The 16,770-nt window shown below is 59.8% G+C and overlaps 1 protein-coding gene across 1 annotated transcript in view; it reads right to left on the bottom strand.

Moving 5' to 3' along the window:
- The window catches only part of KCNH2 (potassium voltage-gated channel subfamily H member 2), a gene marked incomplete at its 5' end in the record, with an annotated part of 32,219 nt that extends 17,033 nt beyond the window's left edge, over positions 1 to 15,186 (bottom strand). Inside the window, 2 exons of the mRNA XM_081102108.1 lie at positions 12,154 to 12,384; positions 15,111 to 15,186. Coding sequence (XP_080958234.1) covers positions 12,154 to 12,384; positions 15,111 to 15,186 — 307 coding nt within the window. The remainder of the gene's footprint in view (positions 1 to 12,153; positions 12,385 to 15,110) is intronic.
- Between the last annotated feature and the right edge of the window lie 1,584 nt (positions 15,187 to 16,770).

The following is a 16,770-nucleotide window of genomic DNA, read 5'->3' as shown; positions in this document are numbered from 1 at the left end:
ATCCCAAACACCCAGCCCCAGAACCCCAGGCATCCAGGCTCCTGGTCCTCATTCCTCACTAGGAACTTGTCCCAGAAGTCCTGAGTCTGGAACCCGGAAAAGCCCAACCTTTCAGGACAGCCTGGGGATTCTGACCTTGAGGCCTCCGCACCCTGCCCGCTCCATTCAGATGTCTCAGCGAGGGAGGGCAGAGCTGCATTCTGCCAGCCCACCCCCTGCCTGGCTGCAGAAACTCCAAATAGAAGCCTCCTTGCAGCTCAGCTCACCCCTGCCCCTAGACACACACTCAGACACAGAGCCCCCTTGGCCCTCTCTCCCTTTGTGACATTCAAGGAATTTTTCCTTTCAAATAACCCTGTCAAAGCCCAGCTTCTTCCAAAAATGTGACCTGGAGCCCTGCCTGGTGGCTGCGGGACGTGGCAGGGGGAGAGGAGGCGCCAGCTGCTATTTTCAAGGAGACACAGAAGGAAGGAAAGCGGGCAGCGGACTCGGGGCTCTCTGAGGCTCTGCCTGCCCAGCCCCTGCTCGCTTGGACGGAGGGTTGGTTGGTTGGTTGGTTGGTTGGTTGGGTCTTCAGTGAGCGTCACATCACTCACCCCCAGCCAGGCCTTCCAGCGGACCCCATGGACCCCATCTCGTCTTGGGTTGGGAGTATGGGGGGCGGGGGTCCCTGAGGGCAGCTGAGGTTCAGACCCAGGTCAGGGGTGGGGCACAGGGATAGCAGGAGCCTGTCAGGCCTGCAGGCAGGTGGTCTCTGACCCTCACACAGCAGAAATGTTGGCAGTCGGTGGCTGAGCTGCTTCTGGGAGACCCATGCTGGCACTAGCACATACAGTGCCTTGCCCCCCACAGTCCTGCTCCTGGCCCCCACTCGCTGCTCTCCTCCCTCAACCTTGCCCTGCACCCAGCAGAGGCTGACTCTGCCCGCCCAGCTGCGTGAGGTTGCAGTTCCGCGGAGAGCCACACCGTGGCAGGCGCGGCCCACACTCCCGAGGCAGCCAGCACCAGAGCGCGCTGGGAAGGAGGGAAGGGGTGGAGGGGAGCAGAATTCCCACCCCCGGGCTCCCCCCAGCCCCGGCTCTGCCCACAGATAGGATGTGGGGTTCCCCGACGCAAAGGGGAGGGACACGGGCTGTGGAGTCAAATAGCCTTTGCTCCTTATGTCAGAATGACCTTGGGCAAGTCACCTCCCCTCCCCAGCCCCAGGGTCACGCCCACCCCAGGAGGCTGGAGGAATGGATGACATGTGTGAAGCAGAGCGGGACTCAGGGGAAGTCCTGATCCTGGGAGGAGGAGAGGGAGAGACAGGTGGCTGGGTCTCCCCAGTGGAGAGGCCCCGAGCCACCTGGCTCTTGTAGCTGATGCCAAGAGCCCTTACTCACACTCCCAACCCCCAGCCCAAGCTGAGGACACCTGGCTCTGGGTGGGGAGGCTGAGTGCCCAGCCCTCGCCTGCCTCCTGGAGCTCAGGGCACCCTGGGTCCTGTGGGATGGAGACAGGAAAGTAGACATAGCCATGCAGCTCACCAAAGGTCACCGAGGAGGAGAGGAGGAGGGGACAGCAGAGGGACCCTGGGGGAGAACCAGGCCTGCACACATTCCAGGTGCAGCAGGTACAGCTCTTCCTGTCCCCAGGGAAGGGTGCCGTCGCTCATCAGAACCCAGTGCTGGCTTACTTTCATCTGCTGCCAACCCTGGGCATCATCTTGCCCAGTGTCCCAACCCAACCGGGGCCCCACTCATGGTCCCAAACTGGATTTCCCACCTCTGGGCACCCCTGGACTCAGCTTATCACTCCCAGGCCTTATCCATCAGGGCGGTGTGGCCAGGGGTGGAGGGGCCAGCAAGGATTCGGAGTGTCCTTCAGCAAACCCCAAGTCAGCCCTCTGCCTGTAAACAGGTCATGATGCTCCTTCATGCCCCACGAGCAGTCACTGAGGGCACCAATGTCAAGCGTTTGGGCAGCACAAACCACACAGGCCTGGCACCTGCCCTCACTACGCCAGAGTCAACAGGACCCCAATCCAGAGCCCAGGCAAAATGAGGAAGAGAGAATAACCGAGGCAGAGGGACGGGCCCGGGGAGCAGAGGTGATCTGCCCAGCCATCAGGAGACCTGAGCAAGTGCTGTGTGACTGTGGGCAGGTCGTCCGCCTCTCTGAGCTTCAGGCTCCCTGGGGGCACCACAGGGATGAGCGATTCCTGCCCTGGCCGCCAGATGAGATGACAGATGGCTTGTGGAAGCATCCAGAGCTGTAACGAAACAGGGCCCTGCAAGGAAGGTGACCTCAGGGAGGCAGCCATCCTAGCCCTGGTCCCTTCCCTGTCCCGCTCCCAGCAAGAGGAGCTGAGCCCAAAGTCACGCTGAGGGCAGGAGGCTGGGGCCCCATCAGCCCTGTCCGCCCCCAGGCAGAGACGCTGTCTTCATGCAGGGCTGTGCAGTGTCAGGTTATATTTAGCCTGGTGGCGGCGACAGGAAGATGCAGAAGGAGCGACTCCTGGACGGGGGCCATCGTGTCACTAACACGGCTCTCATGGGCAGCCTGGGGCCTAGGGAAGCGAGGGACATTGCAGGACCAGGGGACAGAGTAGGGGAGCCTGAGAGGCCAGCCAGTGAATGAGTGCGTGTGAGATGGTGGGGTGGGGAGGGGGTGGGGAGAGAGAGGCCATCTTCAGGGGCTGCGAGGCAGACACCCTGGGGAAGACTCACTTGCAGGGCAGGAGTGGAAAGCCAGGGTCCAGACCCCGACTCACACAAAAAAGGCATCATCCCCAGACAGACCTCCACCACCCTCCCTGTCTAACACCTTCCTAGGGAGTTAGAGGCCATATAGAGGGTCTCGGGGGGCCAGTCATCTAGACCCCCCAAAACCCACTGCCTGTGGCCTGCCTGCATCATCTCCCCCTCCCCAGCCACAGTGATAGTCTCAAGAGAAGAGCTTCTTCTAGAAGAGCTCTGGGCCCAGCCCGGCCCTGCGCCAGTCCTCTGGGTGCCACCCAACCCCTCGGGGGCACGGCCTCCTGGTCTCTAACGTGGAGTCACGGCCCTGTTCCCCATGAGCCCGAGGCGGTAGAGCAAGGCTGTGCTCAGGCGGAGAAAGCTGCTCCGTGGATCCATTCCCTTCCTCCCCAAGGCCTGCATGCTTCACCTCCCTCCTCCGACTTCCTGGAGTCCGTCCCCGCTGAGAATCCTTCAGGATCTGCCCTTCTGGATCCCAACAATCCTTGCACACAGACACCTGAGACAGGAGTGGGCTGGCCTACAGGGCACCCCCGCCTCACCGGGCCTCCCACTCCCCACAGCCCTGACCCTCTCTCCTCCAACTCAGCCATCCTCTAGGCTCTGCAGGATCCCTCCACAAAGATTTCCCTGACTGCTCCATCCAGCCCCCATGGATGTTTCTCATTGAGAACTCTTCTAAAACGATATCCCTAATTTGGGAGATAATTGCATACTGGCTTCTGGAGTGAGGTTCCTCCCTCCCCCAGAGTCAGAGCCCTGAGGCTAGGGCTGGGCTGTTGGAAGGAAGTACTGGGGAAGCAGGTGCTTGAGGACTGCTGGTGGACTTGAGGCCTCCACCTGCGCCAATGGCAGGTGTGTGTGAACAGGGCCATCTCCCACCCTCGAAGCTCTTCCAGATCCAAGGGTACCAACTGTCCCTTCACAACCTAATTTGTCCATTTCAAACCATCAGAGTCTAGACAGCAGTCAGGACCACCGTGGGAATCAGGCGGTATCTTTGCTGACGTGTTATGAAATCTGGTCAGCAGTTAGCATGGCACATGGAGGCTGCCCGCCCAGGAACCTGGGGAGCAGTGGAGCAGGAGCCTCACAGGTGTGGGATTTCTGAACCTCAGACCCCTACCAGCCTGCTTCACCATGACCCCACACAGACGTGTCCACCAGGAGACAACCTGGGGGTCCTGCCCTCCCCCAGGCTCAGCAAGCTTCCAGAACTGTGCCTCATGTTAGCCCCCAGCGTGCCCCAGAAAGCCTGGGGTGCCTGGAGAACATCTCTCCCTAACTCCAGCTCTCCATCAGCCACAGCTTCTCAATCACTCAACCGAGACTTGTAATCCCTCCAGAACTCGACCACCTCACAGGACTCTGAGACGTGCCACCACAGACAGCACACATGAAAGCTTCCTGAAAAGTCCAGTGGAACATTCTAATGGCATCAGAACATACGACAATGACCCGAACGTAAACAGAAAACCGGCATTATGTGCAGATGATAGGGTCATCTCCCTAAAAATACAACCAAATCAACAGATAAACTATTAGAACAAATGGTGGCGTTCAATACAGCTGCCTGGTACAAGGTCAGCCCACAAAAATGGGCAGCATTTCTCTCCACCAGCATGGAGCTATTCAAATAGGTGTTCCAAAAGAAGACCCTTTTCATAACAGCAACAGAAGGATATAATATCTAGAAATTGACTAGGAATGCACAGGCCTTTGGGGGGGGGCGGGGGGCAAAGATTTAAACTAATAAAGGATACAGAAATGATCTGATAAATGGAGGGATAATCCAGGCCCTTGGATAGGAAAATTATTATAAAGATGTCAGGTCTCCCCAAATTCAGCTATAAAACCAATCTAATTCCAGTCAAGATTATAGTGGGGTTTTTCTTTGCAGGGACTTGATAAAAGTTTTTTGAAAGTTTATAAAGAAAAAGAGAAGCCCACAAACCCCTATGTCAACCATTAGAATGAAGAATAGAGAGAAAAACCCTAGCCAGTTTGGCTCAGTGGATAGAGCATCAGCCTGCGAACGGAAGGGTCCCAGGTTTGATTCCGGTCAAGGGCACGTGCCTGAGTTGTGGGCTTGATCCGGTGTGCAGAAGGCAGCCAATCAATGATTGATCCTGTCTCATCATTGATGTTTCTATCTCTCTCTCTCCCGTTCTCTTCCTCTCTGAAATCAATAAAAACATATTTTTAAAAAAAAAGGATAGAGAGGAAAGATGTGCCTTTCCAGATGCTAAGATATACTAAATGTCATTGTTGTTGTTTTTTCATGTGGTTTTGATGCAAGAACAGACAAATAAATATTTGGAACAAATAAATATAGAAAGCTCAAAAACAGACCCAAGGATATATGGGTAATTAACTGGTGGTACAGGGGCCCCACACACCAGTGGAAAAGAACAGGCTGTTTACTCGTCATGTTGGGAAAATTGGCTCACTACATGGAAAAAAACATAACTTGATCCCTCCTCGACACCGCAGACAGAGGTAGGCTCCGGATGGATCCGAGACCCAACCGAGGAAGGTGAAACAATTAAGTAAATAGAAGAAGGGGGTGTCGACTTTTGCAACCTCCGGATGGTGAAGAATTTCTTCAACAAAACTTCAAAAGCTCAAACAAAGCTAAAACTCAGGCAGTGTGTTTGTTCAAAATTCAGTATCTCTGTTGGATAACTTGAACAGACAACTGAATGGGAGAAAACATTTGCAGTATCTGGATTCAGCAGGAAATAATGCCCAGGATATGTATGTTGAATATTTAACTAGGCATTTGCATTTCTAGAATACACAAGCAACTCCTGCAAACCAAGAACAAAAGACAGTGGCTTCGGTGGAAGAGTGAGCAAAGGATATGAGCAGGTGATTGACGGGAAAGTAAGCTGAGAGGCTGTCCAGCCTATGAGGTGGATGCACGAACTCATGTGAAGCCAAAGAAATGCAAATTCAAGCAGCAAGATATCCCTTTCACCTATTAGACTGGCAAAACTTAGGAAGGTAGACAATGCCAGGTGTGGCGGAGATATGGCGGAACAGCAGCCTCGTGCTCTGTGTAGGCGGGTGATGATGGTGGCAGCCAAGCTGGTACACAGTCAGACAATACTTAGTTGAATTAGGTGCCCACAGATCCCATGATCCAGCTATTCCACCTCTGGGGATGTATCTCAAAGACACCCTCACATGAGACCAAAAGGGGCCACGGGTGAGGATGGTCACTGCAGCATTATTTAGGGAGACGCTGTGGAGGGCCCTCCTTGGGAGGAAATTAGGTGGGTTCGCCTCACAGAATATGAAGCTACAGACTAGATGTCAAGTAACAGCCTGGATGGACTTACAGGCGTACTCCTGCGTAAGGAGAGTGAGTGCCAGAACACAACAGCTAGCACATCCCATTTACATAAATTAAACCTATACGCATCCAGACAAAACACACATTTTGCAAGAACATATGCAAGCAGCATATTCACAGGAAGTACATTTCAATGGTTGCCTACGGGGAGGGTAATGGGACTGGGGAATGAGAGCAAAAGGGAAAAAAGCAAGGGAAAGAGAAGGCGAAAACAATAACACAAATATCGTGTTTGCATGATTTGAGGGAGAGGCAGGAGCTGGGACAGGCAGGGTCCCTTGCAGGACAGGGCAACGGGGCACAGGGGTGCTGAGACCCTGGCTCAGCTAACTTCAGTACCTGGGAGGGCAGGCGCTGGACGCCACTTAGCCAATGAGGAACTGTGGCTCTGGAACCGAGCTGACACCCACACTTCTTGGGGCCCTGAACCCATTGTGCCCTCAAAGGACTCTCTGGGGCAAGACAGCTGGTGTGGCAGAATTCCAGCTTCACGTGGGAGGGCTCTAGAGCTGAAAGAGGAAAACTGGGTTCCAGTGCCCACTCAGGTGCCCACCAGCTGGGTCAACAGGCGCAAGTCCCCTAGCCTTTCTGAGCAAGCGTTTCCCTCCTGTGAAACGATGGAGAGGAAGTCTGTCTCTTGGAGGGCTGTGAGGACCACCTGCCAAAAAGCATGCCTCCCTCCCTGAAAAATGGAAGGGCTGTGCCTGTGAGTGCGGCCCAGGCAGCTGCCACCGCCACCTCCCCCAGCTTTGCTCCACCACTCAAGCCTCCTCGGTCCATCTCTGGGGAGGGCAGGGGCTGGGAGTCCCAGATACCTTCTCTGTACCCCACCATGTCCCCACACACAGCAGGGCTGGAGGACTCCTAGGCCTCTCAGGCAACCTCTCCCTGGCCCACCTTTCTTTGGCCCTGAAGCCTCCCCATCCTCTAATCCTCATCCCTCACAGAGGGAGAGACTGAGGCCCAGAATGGAAAGTGATTTGCCCAAAGTCACACAGCAGCTCTATAACTGGGCCAGAAACTGCTCCCAAGTCACTGACACCAGTGTATGGCTTCTGCAACAACACCCTGCCCACCTTATTCATTCTTTCATTCGTTCATTCATTCATTAAGTGAGCAAGCAAGCAAGCATATACTGAGCTCCCACTGCTAGACACACAGATTCAACAGAGAACTGAACAGACTGCTGTCTGCCCTCACGGAGCTTGCCGTCTGGTGGGAGAAGTCTGGCATGGCAACCTCATCCACAGCTGTGAACAAGGAAGACGGCGGGCCAAGGAGAAGACACTGCCCAGCCCTCAGGCGCTTCATGTCACCTAAACAAGGAGAGGTTTGCTCGAGGCCAACAGTCCACAGCATGGAGACCTGTAGGTACCAGGGCAGGAGGGGCCTCTCCTGTACTAACCACCTGCCCAGGTGCCCCTCCACTCTCCTTGTTCTGGCCTTGACCCCAGGGCCCTCCTCCGTGGCAGGGAGCAAAGTTTCTGTTAAGCTCCCACACACGAAGGGGCTAGATAACTCCATGTTCCTCCCTGCACGTGGGGGAGGGGTGATGAGAGAGAATGTATTTTTAAAGAAAAAGACTCATTCTCCCTCAAGCAAAAGGTTCTCTAATGGAGGTATTTGAGGCACCGTGTGTGTGTGTGTGTGTGTGTGTGTGTGTGTGTGTGTGTGTGTTGGGGGGGTGGGGAGTTGTTTAAGTGTGAAAGGGGTTTCTTAGAACCTGTCACAACACCCTGGAAGCCACCTCTGGGCTAAAACATGCTGAGTCTCACCAGTCTCACCCCCACCCCACACTGGCCCCCCTCCCTAGAGTCCAAGGCCATCACCAAACTCTGCTCCCATCCCGCCCGCTCTGTGCAAATATTTACATAGCTCCTCTCTGGGGTCTACAGCAGACACAACACGGAGGAGCCGCCCTCCTGACACTCTCCAGAGCCAAGTGTGCAGGAGTGGCCCACACCCCTCGGTCCTGGCAGGCCTGCCTCACTTCTGCCCCAGGGGCGGGAAGACCCATCCAGAACTGTGAACAGGGCACCCTGCTCCCACTCCGGAATGTCTCCTCCTGGAGCCTTGAGGAAAGGTGCTGAGTGGGGAGAGCCCTGGGCACCGCTCCTGGCCTCCTGGCCTCCTGGCCTCCTGGCCACAAGCAGGTGCTCTCACCTGCCCTGTCTTGGAAGGCCCAAGGTGAAGGGAGCCCCTGATGGCTTCCGCCCCTCCAGAGAAGTGCTCCCTATGTCTAACCTTGTCCTCGGTGCTCAATCTGGGCTGCTCCCATCTCAAGGATGGCACCAGCCTGGGTCCCGCCCTGCCTGCCCAGCTCAATAAACCCTGGGGCCGCCTCGCCAGCATCCCAACCCGGGGCTTCTGCACACAGCACACTGCAGTTAGGGGTCTGGGCCTGAGGGCCATGGGCCTGGAGAGGGTGGAGGAGGGTGGGGGTCTGAGCTTGGAGAGAGGTCAGCTGTGCTGGAGGAGGGGCATGGGAGGAGATGGGGAAATGGCCTGGGTGTGTGGAGGGTCAAGGGAGGCCCATAGGAGTGTCACTGGTGCCAGCAGCGCCTGCATAAGCTGGGGTCTGAATCTGGGAACCATAAACCAGCTGGTATGGGGCCACCTCTGGGGCTCAGGTTCCCCACAGGCACTGGGGGATCCAGGGCACAGGCTGGCCCACTGGTCCCCACTCCTCCCCAACCCACAGCTCAGCTGTTGCAGTGGGTGCCCTCTGACCCTGTTACCATGGCAACCAGCCTGCAGCTGGAGCAGAGAAGCAGACAGATTCTTCTCTAGAGACACCCCTATCTCCACCCACGCATGGGCTCCTGGGGACACAGGGACACGGAGACCAGGCCAGTGCAGGCAGAGGTATGGGGGAGCCAGACAGAGCCCAGAGGGAGAAAGGCTCAGGAGGGCTGGTGGGAAAAAGAAGAGAGACAGATGCAGGGAGGAGGAGATAAGACCAAGGGGACAGGGTGTCTGCAGGGAGGGAGCCCTGGGGAGAGGAAAGCAGCAGAGACCACGGGCACAGGCAGACAGGCTGAGCGCTGCAGGAGGTGGGGCGAAGAGAGACAGCGGGAACAAAGAGCAGGGGGGCCAGGGACCCCAGGGACAGAGAGCAGGGGGGACCTCCGCCAGGCCCGGCAGAGGAGGGCAGCAAGCGAGGAGGAGCCTTGCTCAAAGGGATCCCGGGCCACCCCTCCAGCGATGTGGGGATGCAGATGTGCTCCAGCAGCACCTGCTGCCCAGGCAAGGCCCCAGGGCCCAGCAGCCATGTTACTGCCTGCCAGCCCCACACTAGCTGGCTCTGCCCCCAGTGCCACTTTAATCCTGGGCCTGATGTGAAGGGGCATGGACGCGGGGCCAGCAGGTCCCTGGCACCTTGTGTCTCTCCCTCCAGCCCACACACCCCCAGTCCAGCCTCCCTGCCTCCCCACAATCCCAGCAACTAAGTAACGGAGCTGTCTGGCTCCAGGCCCTGATACTGCACAGAGCTGGGCCGGAGGCACCGACACAGCACAGCTGTCCGCACTGGCGCCTGCCAGCAAAAGGCCCCGCCTCCTGCCCAGCCACCCACCTCCCTGGGGCTGAAGCCCAGGGACCTACTCCCCCGTGGCTGGCCCAGGCAGAGACCCTGAGAAAGGCCTGGACAGAAACAAGAGGTGGCCCTGGCATTCTACCCCTCTGCCTCCCTCCTCTGCCCGGGCGCAAGTGTGAGCTAGTGCACACACGCACACAGCACAGGTCAGGCCACACAGAACCTCCCTAGGGACCCAGCGTCTCACGGCAGACGGGGGAGGCGGAGGAAATCTGTCCGCTTCCTAGGCTCCAGTGCCAGGACAAGTGGGACTCACATGACCTGAGGGCCCGGGCCAGTCTGCTGGCCAACAGGAGATACCTGGCCCCATGGGAAGTGTGAGAGCAGCGAAGGGGGGCGGGGGGGGGGGGGGGCAGAGATGACTGGCACAGGATTTTCTGGGTCACAGCCTCCTTTGGACTTGTAACCTGACGGGGCAAAGAGACTGAACCCGGGCAAGGGGCTTGGGTTCTAGTCCCACTCCCTCCACTGATTCACTGGTAACTGGACCTCCGCCTCTCAGTTTCTCCATCTGTAACTGAGTGAGCTGGATTGTGATCCTCAAGGTCACCAAGATTCCAAGCACCCCTGCAGAAAGGGTCCCTTGGCCATCCTCCCCGAAAGGAGCCAACCTGGGGAAAGAAGGAAGGCCTGCTCCACACACACTACCACGCAGACAAAGCACTCAGGCCCCTGGTGCCAAGGGGCCGAGCAGATACATTATCCCAGAACTAGAAAGAGGTTCAAGACAGTAACCAACCTGGCCCTACATTACATTATTTCTGGTGTCAGACCTGAACATTAGACTTAATGTATTCACATTCTGTTCATTCCACCAACGGTTTGCAACTTTCAGATAAAATTGTACATGAAGTCGTTCGAATCTGTAGATACCCCTGTAACTAGTTGGTGTCATTGTTAATACATATATGACAGCAAAGCAGAGTGGGGAGGCTCTGATCAGACAGACACAGCTGCACTCGCCACTCTGCCACTTACTGGCTGTGTGACTTCGGAAAAGTTTCTTAATTTCTCCAAACTTGTTTTCTCATCCATAAATGGAGAAAAAATTATATCTACCTCCCAGGGTTGTTGTGAAGATTCTGTGAGATAATGTAAGTGAAACATTTAGTAGCACAGTGTCCAGCACGTAGAAGCCACCCACCGATGTTAGCTAGTACTAGATGGCCAAGCAGATACAAAAGCAACGCGGCCCTGGTTTAGGTTCTGGGAGACATCGGTGAAAAGGCAGACCGAGGCCCTGCCTTCCGAGTTTCCATCCATTCTTGCAGCCCCTGCCTCCTAGCCAGAACCCCCACGTGCTGTAAGCTAATCCTCTCCCACCGTGTCCCCTCTATGCTGTGTGTGCAGTGAGGTCCCAGGCTGGGCACCCCTGCAAAAGCAGGGCCATCGGGGAGGCACAAGCCTTTCCAGGGCGGCCTCCGCCAACCCTGTGCATAGAGAGGAGGTTCCAAGAGGCAGGGCCAGGGGCCTGGCTGCTGGCTCACTTTGCCTACCCCCAGGGGGAGACAGAGCATGCGCTCCAGCAGGTCAGCTCCCTATAGGCAGGAACCCCGTGTGGCGTTCACTGCTCTGTCTGCAAGACCCTGAGTTCAGCAAATGCTCCTCCGCAAGCACTGAGCAGCAAGGTTTGGGCACCAATGGGCGGTCCAGAGGCACCTTCTGGAGCCACCTCCCTAGCCCTCTGCAGACCTCCCAAAGCCCTGTGCACTGAACTTCCAGAGCAAAGCCCACCAGCCAGGACAGACACGTGTGGGAGCAGCCCCGCCCAGAGCTCTGTTTATCTGATCTCCGGAAGCCCAGAGCAGCAGAGCTAGGAGGCGGTGGCTGAGCCGAGACACCTGGCGCAGGAAGGGAGGGCAGGCGGGGCCTCAACAGATGAGACAAAGGGAACTGGGGTTGGGAAGAGGCACACACCTCATGCCAGGTGCAGCTGAAGTGCAGAAGAGAGAGGGGGCAGGAGAAGGGCAGCAGAGAGCGAGCTAGTCCTCAGCCCTCCCCACCCTGGCCCTAAGTGACTTCTCCCCAGACCTCTTAGGCACACGGCAGGGGCTGGCTGCTAGGGTCCCTAGAGGCCCGTGACCAGAGGTCAGCGCCCAGCCGCCAGTCTGACCTATTCTGTCCACGCACGCACCTGCCATCCCGGCCCCATCCGCCTCTAGCTCCTCATGTCCACATCTGCCCAGGGAGGAAGGAACCAGAGGAGCCAGACCTACAGCCAAGCAGCCCCCTGGCTACCCCGAAAAACCATCCCGCCGGAGAGAGGTGAAGACGCAGACCGCCCTGCAGCCCCAGTGCCCAGCCCTGGTCTCCCACCTGGCCCACTGCAATGACCCCAGCTGGGGTCACGCAACTATGGAACCCGCCCAGGCTCGGGCCATTTTCCAGCTGCCCCCATCCCCGGTCCGCACCGCCCCCGCCGCGGCCCCGCCCCGCGGCCCCGCCCCCGCGGCCCCGCCTACCATCCTTCCGGTAAAAGGCGATCTCCACTTTGCGCTCCTCGGCGCCCAGCAGGGCCTGCGCGATCTGCGCGGCCGCCCGGCGCTGAGTGCGCGGCCCGTGCAGGAAGTCGCAGGTGCAGGGCCGCTGCATCACCTCGGCTCGCGAGTAGCCGCACAGCTCGCAGAAGCCGTCGTTGCAGTAGATGACCGCGCAGTTCTCTACCCGAGCGTTGGCGATGATGAACTTGCGGCCTGGGGGGCGGTAGGGGCGGGGAGGTGGATGGGGGGGATTGAACAGGCACGTGAGCAGGGACCCTGCCCCGAGGGCTCCAGCCCTCACCTATATCCTCTCGTCACACACTGCCGCCTGCCCGGGGACTCCCGGCCTCAGGGAGCACCGCGGAGCCGGGGTCCCCAGCAGGGGGGCAAACGCAGCTGCGCCCCGACACAGGTGCCTCGCCAGCCCGTCAGGCGGCGCCCCCCGCCTCCTCCCGCCGGGCCCTCGGGCTGGCTCCGTGGCTTCCCCTGGGCAGGCTGCCAGCGGCCTGCCGCCCCTCCGCGCCTGGGGCCAGGGCCAGACTGGGCGGGTGTCAGCAACGTGTGTCAGCAGCCGCGGCGGAGGGATAAACACTGGGCCTGGAGAGGGAGGCTGGGAAGGGTCAGAGATGGCGGCCAGCCTTCCCTTTGCACGGCTCCTTCAGCTGCTTCTGCAGACACACACCCCATCTCTAGACTGAGCGGAGCTCCCTGGACACTTCTTACCCCGGGGATCCCTAGGGAATCACTCCCCCGAGTATCAGTACTTCCTGGAAGGGCAGTCGGGGGCTGGGGAGGCTGAGGAAAGTACCACGTGAGCACCTGCTATGCTGTATCTCATGTAATATTGACAACCCCATAAGGTAGGCGTCCTCGTATTATAGATGGAGAAACTGGGACTCAAAAGAAGTTCAGAGCCGTGCCCACAGTTTGCAGCTTGTAAATGAGAGCCAGCTTCTAAACTCAGTTCTGGCAGCAGGTGAAGGAATATGCTAAGGGCCACAGGCAGAAGCCCAAGGTCATAGGGAGCAAGGAAAGGGACCTGCAGCGCCAACCCTGGGAACACCTGCAGCCGGGGAGGCCTGAGGCAGGGGCCCACTTATAAGAAGACAGATGCAGGAAGAGGACCTTTCCCGGGAATGTGAGGGCTGCCTCAGTTTTGCCCCATCGAGGAGGGGTGCCCCAATGGACCTATTTCAGCTAGACTGGGCTCGCCCCTCCATGCCTGCCCTGAGGGCTGAGCTGGCGGGTGAGCAGCAGGCAGGCAGCAGGAGCTGGTGCCAGGGAAGATGCTCCGAGGATAAGAGCTTTTTATCAATGCATACGTTTCCGGCCACTATGGCCTTTAATGCTGGGGCTTTCAGTAGCAGTCGGGACTCTGTCCCCTCCCTTCGCAGCGGGCACAGGCCGCAGGCTGCAGCCCTGGGCAATCCCAGGGGCAAGGCCTCACTGAGGCAGGCGCGGCCACAGGACCTGCCTCCCCCTGCCTTCCTCTGCAGCCCCTGACCCTGGCCTCCAGGAAGTTACTTTTTGAGGTTGGGTCATCTTTAGGTCAGTTCCCTAGGCCTCAGGCAGTGGTCAACCCTAGTCAGGGCTCTCTGTCACATACAAAGACCCCAGATTCGGCCTCCATCTCCACCTAAGTCCATGGCAATCCAGAGTTCCAGCCACCCACCAGCTTCGGAGGAAGAAGAAAACCACCTGGCACCCATTGCCAGGCCTGAAGAGGAGTTTCTTCGAAGGCAGGCCCCACCCTCACCCCCTTCACTGAGCTCCTGGAAAACTGGACAGAGGGGACCTGAAAGGCTCCTTCAGTCTCATGCACCCTTCTTCCCAGATGTGGAAACTGAGGCTCAGACAGGGAGGAGACTCGCTCAAGGTCACAGTGGCAGAGGCAGGGCCAGAAGCCAGGCCCCCAGACCCAGCCGAGGTGCCTGCACTGGAGCTCGTGGGAAAGACACCCCCAGCCTCGGGGCCTCCGCCCGGCAGTCTCCTCCCCCTCGGGATCATCGTGTTCCTTGCTCAGACAATGCTGTGCATCGAACGGACCCCTCCCTCTGCCCACCACTGTAACAAGCACACGTTGTCCTATGTTCGCAGGGTCATGGGCAAGGAATGTCACCAGCTCTCTGCTCCCAGGGCCCTTGGCAGTCACACCCACCACGGTACACGCAGCCTTGGGACAGACACATGCGCTCAGGCAGGTGCAAAGCCCCTGCGAGCACACTCACCTAGCCTGGGACACTTCTGGAAGCCTCCCCTGCCAGGCCAGTTTAGGGTGCTGAGTCCCCGAGAAGGGGCTCACGGCAGGAAAATCCACAGCATGGGAGCACTGCTTTGGGGCTGTTAGACCCTCAGAACTGGGGTGCAGCCCATGACATCCTCTCAGCCCAGGGCCCACAGTGTGTAGCCTTGTCTAAGACACCTCCCCGCTGCCCATGCAGGGTCAAACTCATGGGTGACAGACACACATCCCACACCCCCAAGAGCAGGTTAGGCAATGATCCTACCTGCTGGCGTTCCCTCTCCCACAGTACAGTCAAGACCGGCACCCATACGATCTGTTGGGGTCCCACAGTTTGGGAGATACCTCCTCTCCTGTCCTTGCACCCACACAGCCCCTCCACATCCAGGCACCCAGAGCCAGGGGTACCTGCACACCCCATCCCATCTCCCTGCCCTGCACACTCAGTGTCACACACCCTCCCCATCCCGGAAGACTGAATTGAGCCTCCCACCCGGCGCCCCAACACCAGGTCCCTTGGCCCCCAGCACCAAGCCTTGCCCTCGCGACCCCTGGCCAGCGCCCTGAGGACATCAGCCCCTCTGACTCGCACTTGGCAGATGCACACGTCCCGGGCACGCCCCCCTCCCCCCATTCACACTCGGAAGAGCTCGCCCCCCGCCCAGTGCCCGGCCCCGCCGGCCCCTCCCCCACTCACTCTGGCCCTCAAACTTGCGGATGATGGTGTCCAGGAAGGTGTTCTGCGGCGCGACGTGGCCCCTCCGCACCGGCATCCTGAGCCCATGGGCGGGCCGGGCGGGCCCCCACCCACCCCGGCCCAGCCCGGCCCAACACTCGGCTTTGGGTAGCCCTGCCTAGCCGTGGTCCCCGCACCCCGCGGCCAAGCAGAGCACGGGCGGGGCCGGGACTGGGCTGCGGGCGTGGAGTCCCCGGCTCAGCTCCCGGCTCCGGACGCGGGCCCGGCCTGGAGCCGCCTGAGCTGGGGCCGCCCGCACACCTGTCCGCCTGCCCCCGCCGAGCCGCGGGCCCCGCTCCGCCGCGTCCCCGCGCTGCGCTCCGCTTTCCCGAGCCCGGGGCTCCCGGCTCCCACCCTCCGCGCCCACAGCGGCTCCGGCGCCGGCGGCTCGGGCTGCGCCTGCGGCTCGGCCCGGCCGCGGAAGGGTTAACGCGTCGCGCGCCCCTCGGGCTCTGGCCCCCGCCTCCCGGCCCCCTCCCGCCCGCCGCGCCGGCAGCGCCGCCCTCTCCCCACCCCCCTACACACACCCCGCGCGCCCGCCCTTCCCATTGGCTGAGCAGCGCCGAGGGCTCCCCCCACCAGCCCCACGCTCAGCCCCGAGCCCCCGGGACTCGCGCCCCCGCGAAGGGAAGGGACCCTTAGGGAACCTTGGACAGGTGCGCAGCGGCAGGGCGGGACCTGGGATTCCGCGCCCCCGCCCTGCGCTCCGAGGCCTGGGGACCTGACTTGAAGGGAGAGGGCGGGTCCCTCACGCCCTGGCCCGCACCGCGCGGAGCACCGCCGGTCCACCCCGCACGCGCTCGGTGGCCGCTGCAGGTGACAGGGCGAGGCCTGGGCCCGGGGAGGACGAGTCCGGGGTCAGGGGAGACCCGAGAAACGTGAAGGACAAGACAGTCTGGAGGCCCCGGCCAACCGAGAATTGAGATAATAATGGGTGAGATTTAGGGGGGACGCGCACCCCGAGCGGGACGCCCCCACCAACACACACACACACACACACACACACACACACACACACACACACACGGCCCTCTCAGGGTTATGCGGGGCCCTCCTCTACAGGGACATTCTGACAGTTAGCTGCGGGATCAAAGAAAAGCCCCTGAGCGCGAGGTCCCAGCCTGGGGATCCCCTTGAGCTAGCGGCCCGCCCTCCGTCTGCAGCTCGCGGCTGCGGTGCAGGCCCAATGGGCGGGCTCGGGGGCCTGAGGCTGCGGCGGCCCAGCCCCTCAGAAAACCCTGGCCTCGCCGCCGGCCCCTCCCCCCGCCAGCTGGCTTGCTGCAGCTGCAGCTCCCTTATTTAGGCAAGGAGGCCTGAGGATGCTCAAGGGCAGGCAGGGTGTCTGTCTGTCGCCTCCCCATCTCCTGCCTGGGTCTGAGTGAGGGTCTCCGGGCGCGGTGTCCCTGGCTTGAGCAGCCAGGCACGGCCCTGGGAAGGCCAGGGCGGGAAGGTGAGTGTTGACAGCTGTACCGACAGGCGGGGATGAGCCGGCAGCCTGCCGGGTCCCCTCCCCTGCAGCCCGGATCAGAGACCCGGCTAGATGGATGGGGCCAAGTGGGGGCCCCTGAGGGCTTGCAGCTGCCTCTGTCCTTGAGCTAGGGGGTGGGCCTTGTCACCAGGG

The sequence above is a fragment of the Myotis nattereri genome (assembly GCF_964212035.1).
Source record: "Myotis nattereri genome assembly, chromosome: 11".
In the NCBI taxonomy this organism is placed as follows: Eukaryota; Metazoa; Chordata; class Mammalia; order Chiroptera; family Vespertilionidae; genus Myotis; species Myotis nattereri.
The sequence above is the reverse complement of the archived record's forward strand: the minus strand, read 5'-3'. Positions and strand labels throughout refer to the sequence as shown.